The following is an 8,895-nucleotide window of genomic DNA, read 5'->3' on the forward strand; positions in this document are numbered from 1 at the left end:
ATGTCTGGAAGAGGAAAGACCGGCAGGAAAGCTCGGTCCAAGGCCAAGTCTCGCTCCTCCCGGGCTGGACTGCAGTTCCCGGTGGGCCGTGTTCACAGGCGCCTGAGAAAGGGCAACTATGCTGAGGGTGTGGGTGCTGGAGCCCCGGTCTATCTTGCTGCTGTGCTCGAGTACCTGACCGCTGAAATCCTCGAGCTGGCCGGTAACGCGGCCAGGGACAACAGGAAGACCCGCATCATCCCCAGACACCTGCAGCTGGCCATCCGCAACAACGAGGAGCTCAACAAGCTGATGGGAGACGTGACCATCGCTCAGGGCGGGGTGCTGCCTAATATCCAGGCTGTGCTGCTGCCCAAGAAAACCAGCGCTCAGAGCTCCCAGAAAAAGTAAAGCGGCCAAATTGACATCAAATAAACCAAAGGCTCTTTTCAGAGCCACCCACAGTCTCTGTGAAAGGGCTGGTTACTGTCAGGAGGGAGTCAGAGATGGAGTTATTGTAACAGTGGATTGACCTGTTGCACATCTGTCCAGCTGTGTTTTCATTTCGCTCTGTTTTTCTGCTCACACATCTCCCCCTCGAGTTAATTGCAGAACTGAACTACAGGGTGTAGAATCAACAATTCCCAGGAGCGGGGGGTGAGATTGTGCTGAGCAGCAATGAGCCTCCAGTAATGATGCTTTCTAAATTCCAGATCAGCTCTCAGTCCAACAGGCCTTTCGTATTTTAAATATCACAACAGAGCTGTGCGGGGGTGAGCGCAGCCTCAGCTGCACCGAGTCTCAGGGGCTCTCAGGACCCCAATCAGAGCCACCAGGCCTGGCGGGCGTGCAGCAAGGACCCGGGGGAGGGAGGGTGCACCATTAAAGTGATGGTGCAGCACCTCCCCCATCCTCGCCGCCACTTCCCGGTTTCTTCTCCCGTTTATCTCAACATTAAGAAGACGCTTTTGCTCTGGACTACACTGGTTATAAAGTACGACCCAACTTTGTCTCTGAAAGTGATGAATAGCAGCAACAACAGCAGAATCCAACCCCTGCAGTTACATGTGAACTTGCTGATGTTGCAGCAGATTGAATGACTGAGTGAATCCCTTCCCACACACATGGCAGGGGAACGGCCTCTCCCCAGAGTGAATGTGTTGGTGTTTCAGCAGATCATTACTGCTTTTCAAGCTCTTCTCACAGTCAGGACATTGAAAAGGTCTCTGATCAGTGTGAACAAGTTGATGTTCAGTGAGGTTGGATGACTGAGTGAACCCCTTCCCACACACGGAGCAGGTAAATGATCTCTCCCCAGTGTGAACTCACTGGTGTTTCAGCAGGTTGACTCTGGCTGGGTTCAGTACTACACTCACTGGTTCCTCTCTCTCTCCTCCCCTGAAGGTGCTGATTCTGACTGTATGTATGTGCTCTCTCCCCCTCCGACCCTCCCTGTCCAATGTAGTATCTCCCAGTTTTGGTGATGTGCTCTCCCTGACCTGTCTCCATTTCTCCTTCTTATACAGACTTGCCCTGACTGTCACTATTTCATAGAAACGTACAGCACAGAAGGAGGCCAATCGGTCTTTCGTGCCTGTGCTGAATCTGTGAAAAAAATGATGCAATTAGTCCAACCCCCTGCCTATTTCCCCATAGTCCTGGAGAAATTCACTTTGAAATATTTGTCCAATTCCTTTATGAAAGTTATAATTGAATCTGTTTCCACCACCCTGTCAGACAATTCATTCCAAATCCGAATCAGTTACTGGGTAAAAAGATCTCTCCTCACCTCCCCTTGACATTTTTGGCCAACAATCCCAGCTTCACCACCCTGTCCAGAGAACTGAAACCCCTCATCTCTGGTATCATTCTCGTAAATCTCCTCCAAACTGTCTCAAAAGCTTTGATGTCCTTTCTGAAACCTGGTGCCCAGAACTGGACACATTACTGTAGCTGAGATCGAGCCAGCGACGCCCACATCCCACGAACGGATAAAAAAACGCTCCCTGCTAAATCCCCAATTCTTATCCATTTACAGACGCTCCTTGCCCAGTCCCCAAATCTTATTCATTTAGAGACGCTCTCTGCCCAATCCCCAATTTCTATCCATTTATAGACGCTCTCTGACCAGTTGACCTTGCTGGCAGGCAGTTTCGGGAAGCCTCACAGGGAAAAGCTTAACCGCCACCCGCAGGGACACAAACGGGATCGTTCCATCCTATTGTGGCCTTGACGCCCTGCTCCAGCTGTGTGCATCCGCTACGGGCGCGGTCTCCCTGCACTTTGTGAATATTCCGCTCCAGCTGCAGATGGAGCTCAGCCACTACCGCGCCTGCTCCTTATCAGAGACAAGGCAAATTCTGGAGCGCAGAGCATTCTGGGTACCACAACTGTCATTAATGCCAATCTCTGACATGATAATCAGGTTTTATTTCCTACATTTCATTTCCTGGTATGTTAGTGCGTGTTTTCTTTTGCACCCGTCAGTGCCTGGGAGGAGAGAGTCAGCTTCACTTTGTAGCCGTGAATTTCTGGTGTGAGAATGTGGGTTCTTACTCTGTATGTTTCAGTTTTCGGTTTGTGACTGTTTCTGCTATTGCTATGTGAGTTAACTTTGTGGAAAGAGATGCAGTGGTTTTTGTCGATCTTCCTCCCAAGCAGCTCGGTAACACAGGAGTCTGTGCTCTCCGGGCTATTCCCAGGGACGCACACCGAGACAAACATCAACTGCTGCTGGAGGACTATCAATTCGGTGAAAGACGCCCTTTGGTCTGCCTGAAACTTGCTGGTCTTCCAGCGAAAAGAGTTGTCCACCACCGAATGTTGCAGACTGGCACATTCCAAGATCCAGGACTACGTGCTGAGGGACGCACTAAAGCTTGGGGCAGCCGCAGCAAAGGCTCAATGGGGAAAGACCACAGTGTAAGGTCCCCCCACCAAGCTGAACTGAGGGGCTGGATCCATATGAAATCCCTCGAACTGTATCGGAGAAATTTTGAGCGCTGTAAATGTAAAAATGTATATGGCATGACAATGAAATGGAAGGGTTGTGAGGCAACTCATGATTGTACAGAAGGTAACTGATCACCTTTGCACTGTTTGTATGTTTTGACTTGATGCTGTTTTAAACTGTTTGGGAATGTAATTTTTACAGATTTTTATGAATAAATTATATTTTGGAAATAAAAAATAAATGTGAGTTTCACCACATATCTTTCAACAACTTGTATGTGAACATCAGCTTTTGTCCAGATCTATCAGTTTCTTGATATAGAGTCATAGAGTTCTACAGCACAGAAACAGGCCCTTCAGCCCATTGAGTCTGTGCTGGCCATCAAGCACCTAACTATTCTAATCCCATTTTCCAGTATTTGGCCCGTAGCCTTGCATGCTATAGCATTTCAAATGCTCATGTAAATACTTCTTAAATGTTGTGAGGGTTCCGGCCTCTACCACCTCTTCAGGGAGTGCGTTCCAGATTCCAACCACCCTCTGGGTAAAATTTTTTTCCTCAAATCCCATCTAAACCTCCTGCCCCTTACCCTAAATCTATGCCACCTGGTTATTGACCCCTCCGCTAAGGTAAAATGTTTCTTCCTATCTAACCCATCAATGCCCCTCATAATTTTGTAAACCTCAATCTTATCTCCCCTCAGCCTTCTCTGCTCTAAGGAAAACAACCCTAGCCTTTTCAGTCTCTCTTCATAGCTGAAATGCTCCAGCCCAGGCAACATCCTGGTGACTCTCTTCTGTACCCTCTCCAGTGCAATCACATCCTTCCTATAGTGTGGTGCCCAGAACAGTACACAGTACTCCAGCTGTGGCCTAACTAGCATTTTATGCAGCTCCGTCATAACCTCCCTGCTCTTATATTCTCTGCCTCGGACGATCTATATTGGCCTGTAATCTAAGGCTTTCCTCCTCACTATTTACGACACCACCAATTTTCATGTCATGTGTGAGAAAGGGTTTGATTCTATCCCTATCAGTATCCGTTACATGCATGTGTTTTTAATCTGCACCCCCTCTGTTTTATTCTCTGTACCTGTCAGCCTCTTGTAGGTGAGTCTGTGTTTTGCTCTTCATCTCTCAGTCTTCGAAGTATGAGCCTGGGTTTGTACCTAATTTTCTTTGTACCTTGCAGGATGGATATTGAAGAGAGGTTTTTACACATTAACTGCCATATCCTGATAAGTGATTTTTGGGTTTCACACAGTATCTGTCAGTTTCTTGTCTAGGACTGTTGGTTTTACTCTGTCGCTGGCATTTGCTGGTTTGTTAGTGTGGGGTTTCCACTGTACCTGTCAGTTTCTCATATGTGAGTGTTGGTTTCACTTTGTATAGAATCATAGATCACAGAATACTTACAGCACAAAAGGAGGGATTCAGCTCATCGTGCTTGTGCTGCCTCTCTGCACAAGCAGCTCAGCTCATGCCACATCCTCATGTATTCCATGAAAACCTGATTTTTTTTTCCCTTCAGATAATTATCATATATCCTTTTGAAAGCTATGGTTGAATCTTCCTCCGTCACACTCTCAGGCAGTAAATATCACATCTTAACCATTTGCTGCATAAAAAAGGTTTTTCCTCATGTTGCCTTTGGTTCTTTTCCCATTCACCTTAAATCGGTGTCCTCTGCTTACTCAGCCATGCGTAATATTTCCCATTGCTTTCTCAGCACTGATGAATTGTGAGGTGGGAGACAGCCAGAAGTCCCACTGAGCTGCACTGACCCCCAGCTGAAAAAGAAATGAGATAAAGTTCAATCTTTCACAGCGAGATGCTGCAGAGAGTTAAGAGTCCCGAATGAAAGAGAGCGTTTCTCATACTGTTGTTGAATTTCATTTCAAACACTCCTTGTACTCTCTGCAAATGAAGCCTAAAAAATGGAAAAACTAAATGGCGCTCAAACTCACAACCCTGAGATTAAAAGTCCCATGATCGACAGACTGAACTGAATATGTCACTTCTACTGTCCCTCTGTTTGGATGGATGCAACTGTATGCTCCAATGCAAGGGCAGCTTTCAAATCCTCCCATGGGTCCACACGTCAGACTGAGTTCCATGTTGTGAACTCAAGCAAAGGAAATCTGCTCACTTCCAAAACTATCAGCAAATTGAAGCTGATTACGATCAACATCATCAGAGGTCAGAACTACCTGGTGAAAGAAGACTCCCTGAAGAAGGATCCACAATTATTCAAAGGCATCGACAAAGTGAAAAACAAGAAAATCGATGAGTCAATCCAAGCTAAACAGAAACACTGAAGAATTCCATTCCAGACCAGAACACAGTTAGAGGCATTTTTTGTATTCAAAGCTGGGCATTAGTATTTAATAGTTGATATATAATTTTGCATATATTTGAATTTCTTTATTCATTTGGCACTGCTGAACATGAAGCAGTCTTAAATCATTTAATTTTTTTTGTAAAATCTGACTTACCAGATTAAAATATTAGAACAAGGGAGAAATTTCAAAGATTACTGGACCAGTAATCCAGAGGCCTGTACTCAAGATCCAGTGACAGCCAGGACGTCAAGGCGGGAAACACTCCGCACTAGTCTGCAGTGAGCGATTCCATCGAAGCTTGAGCACAATCTCTTTAATATAAGAATGTATATTTTATAATAATTAATCACTCAAGACCTTCCTGGTCTCTGCATCTCAGCTGCTCTCTGGAAAAACTTGCAGAAAGTATTTCAACCTGTAAAGCAGGAGTCTAGGGAATGTATAATGATATTTTCTCGCCTTCGGGCAATATTTTAATCAATACAGTGTGGGACAACCTGTCTGGGCACAACTCCATGAGTTTCTCTTTAACTAGTGACCTCACAATCACTAACTACTATGGTAACAATCTTCAGCTCATCACCTCCGGTACATAGCTCGAATCTTAATGTACATTTAAACAACCTTTCAAGTCCAGTTACAGTTTTTGTTGCCTTACCTGCACAAGCTTAAAAAGTGAAAAACGGAAGCAAGTTTAACTGAACATTCTGGTGGTCAGTTCGGGCACGGGAAAAAATGAAAGGACTCGGACCAGGTCGGATGTGGTGCTGTCAGGCTTGGGTCGGGTTTCATTTGCTGACCCGAGCAGGCCTTTAGTTACTGTTGCAACCTTATATTCCCACTTGACAATCTGTATATTTTGTTCATTTAAATTTTGTCGACAAGCTCTTTGAATCCAGTTCCCCGGTCCTCAAGCAGGCTCAGTTTGGAAATCGATTCCGCTTTCTGGAAGGCTGAAAGCAATCGATGACCTTAAACTAAAAATGGCAACAGAGAAGGGCTCGTCTGGGATTTGAACACAGGATCTCTCACATATTAATCACTTATATGCCCAAAGCGAGAATCATACCCCGAAACCAACGAGCCACCGTTGGCATGGTTTTTATTCGCTCCTGTGGAATTTCACTGGCACCCACAGCCGATCATGCATTTTTTTCAGATCAAAACAATATCCTACAAAGCTGAAATAAAAACAAAAAGTGCTGGAAATACTCAGCACCTCTGACAGCATCTGCGGAGAGAGAAACAGAGTTAACATTTCAGGGTTTTCACCTTTTGTATGAGCCATCTTTTCAGACTGCTTCTGTCCATCCAATCTCACTTTTTACTCTATCCACATTCTAAGGGTGGCGCAGTGGTGAGCACTGCAGCTTCACAACTTCAATGACCCCGATTCAGTTCTGTATACTGCCTGTGTGGAGTTTGCAAGTTGTTTATGTGGGCTTCCACAAGGTACTCTGGTTTCCTCCCACAACGAAAGACTTGTGGGTTGATAGATAAATTGACTGTTGTAAATTGGCCCCAGGGTAGGTGATAGGAGAAATGTGGGGATGTGGTAGGGAATTCTGGGTTAACATAGGATTAGTATAAATGGGTGGTTGATGGTCAGTGCAGACTAAGTGGGCCAAAGGGCCTATATCAGTGCTGTATATCTCGATAACCATTCTCTAAGCAAATGCATTTTTCATGAATTCCTCATTTCTTTTATTAACGACAATTTTATATTTCTGGCCCTTGCTTCATATGATACCACAAGTGGAATCATGTTTCCATCAACCCGATCAAACCCCTTCACTATTTCCTCATATTGCAATGTTTCTTTAACCCTGACAGACTGTGGAGTTTCTGCTGCTTGATTGCAGTTCTTGCTTCCCGCCAGTAGATGTCACCTCACTCCAATATAGTGAAGTTCACAAATGTGAGAGAGACACAACAGGAAATAATTGTTCACATTATAGTGAATGTGTGGGATTTAGAAATACTAGGAGTGGAGACGAGTTATTATTGAATTTGTCAAACCAAACATATGTTATAATGTTGTGTTAAATCTGTCACTCTGTTGTCTTGATTCTGAGAGTGACATAGACTCATCGAGTCATTGGGTCATTTGTGGTATAGAAGGAGGCCATTCGCACCATCGAGTACAGGCCAGCTCTCCATGGAGCGATCCAGTCAGTCCCACTCGTCTGCTCGATCCCCCTAGCCCTGTAAATTTATTTCCTTCAAATGCCCATCGAAATTCCTTTTGTAACCAACGATTGTCTCCACTTCCTCCACCCTCGGGGGCAGCGAGTTACAGATCATTACCAATCACTGTGTAAAAAAGCTCTTCCGCACATTCCCCCTGCATCTCTTGTCCAAAACCTTCAATCTGAATCCCCTAGTCCTTGTACCAATAGTTAATGGGAACAATGTTTCCTTGCCAACTTATCTAAAACTGTCATAGCCTTCGACACCTCTATCCATTCTCCCCTCAATCTCCTTTGATACAGGCAGAAAAAACCCTGTTTTTCTAACTTAACCTTGAAACTAAAACCCTCCATCCCTGGAACTATTCTGGTAAATCTCCTCTGCATCCTCTCAAGAATCCGCACATCCTTTCTAAAGATCGGTGAGCAGATCTGGATGCAACACTCCAATTGGGGCCTAACCAGAGTTCAGCATAACAACCCTGCTTTTGTACTCAATGTCTCTATTTATAAAGCCCAAGATCCCACATGCTTTGCTAACCACTCTCGCAATATGTCTTGCCAACTTCAAAGAATGATTGACATGTACTCCAGGTCCCTCTATTCCAGCACACTCTTCAGAACTGTAGCATTGAGTATATATTGCCTCTCCCTATTTCTTCTGCTAAAATGCATCACCTCACACTTGTCACTATTAAATTCCATCTGCCACCTATCTGCCCATCCTACTAGCCGATAACTATCCTATTTCAGGCAGTTCATTAGATCCTCACTGTTTGCCACTCCTCCAAGTTTGGTGTCATCGGCATATTTTGAGATTCTACTCGATATTCCAAGATCCAAGTCATTAATCTGTAGCAAAAAAAAGCAATGGTTCTAGCACTGACCCTTGGGGAACACCACTGTCGACTATCCTCCGGTCTGACCAAGAACCATTTCATATGACTCGCTGTTTTCTGTCCTGAAACCAATTTCCTATCCAAATGGACACTGACCCTCCTAATCCATGAACCTCAATTTTGTTAACCACCCTTTTATGTGGTACTTTATAAAATGCTTTTGTAAAATCCATATAAACAACATCCACTGCATTCCCTTCATCAACTTTCTCAGATAGTGTATCAAAAAATGCAGTTAGATTCATCAAGCATGAAATTCCATTTATAAATCCATGCCCACTCTCCTTAATTAACTCAAACCTCTCCAAATGACTTGAATTGTTCCCTGACCTGTTGGTCTTGTGCTTATAGCAAGCTCACCACAGAGCATGTATATGGCAATGTGACTGTCATTCATTTGGCCCAGTCAACAGAGCCGCCTCTGACTCAAGAGGGCAAACATGCTGCGGATCCCTGCACGCTGGTGTACTTCCTCATTCGGCACTCTGTCCTGCCAGGAGATGCCCAATATCCATCTGAGGCAGTGGAGGTGGA

At 44.8% G+C, this 8,895-nt stretch overlaps 1 protein-coding gene across 1 annotated transcript; it reads left to right on the forward strand.

The window, feature by feature from the left end:
- Positions 1-354, forward strand: LOC137363035 (histone H2A-like; the record flags this gene model as incomplete). Its single annotated transcript, XM_068027156.1, has 1 exon — positions 1-354. A coding segment is annotated over exon 1 (354 nt), but the record flags the coding sequence as incomplete, so codon positions are not given.
- Positions 355-8,895: the final 8,541 nt, after the last annotated feature.

This window comes from Heterodontus francisci, unplaced genomic scaffold (assembly GCF_036365525.1).
Source record: "Heterodontus francisci isolate sHetFra1 unplaced genomic scaffold, sHetFra1.hap1 HAP1_SCAFFOLD_51_2, whole genome shotgun sequence".
Classification (NCBI taxonomy): Eukaryota; Metazoa; Chordata; class Chondrichthyes; order Heterodontiformes; family Heterodontidae; genus Heterodontus; species Heterodontus francisci.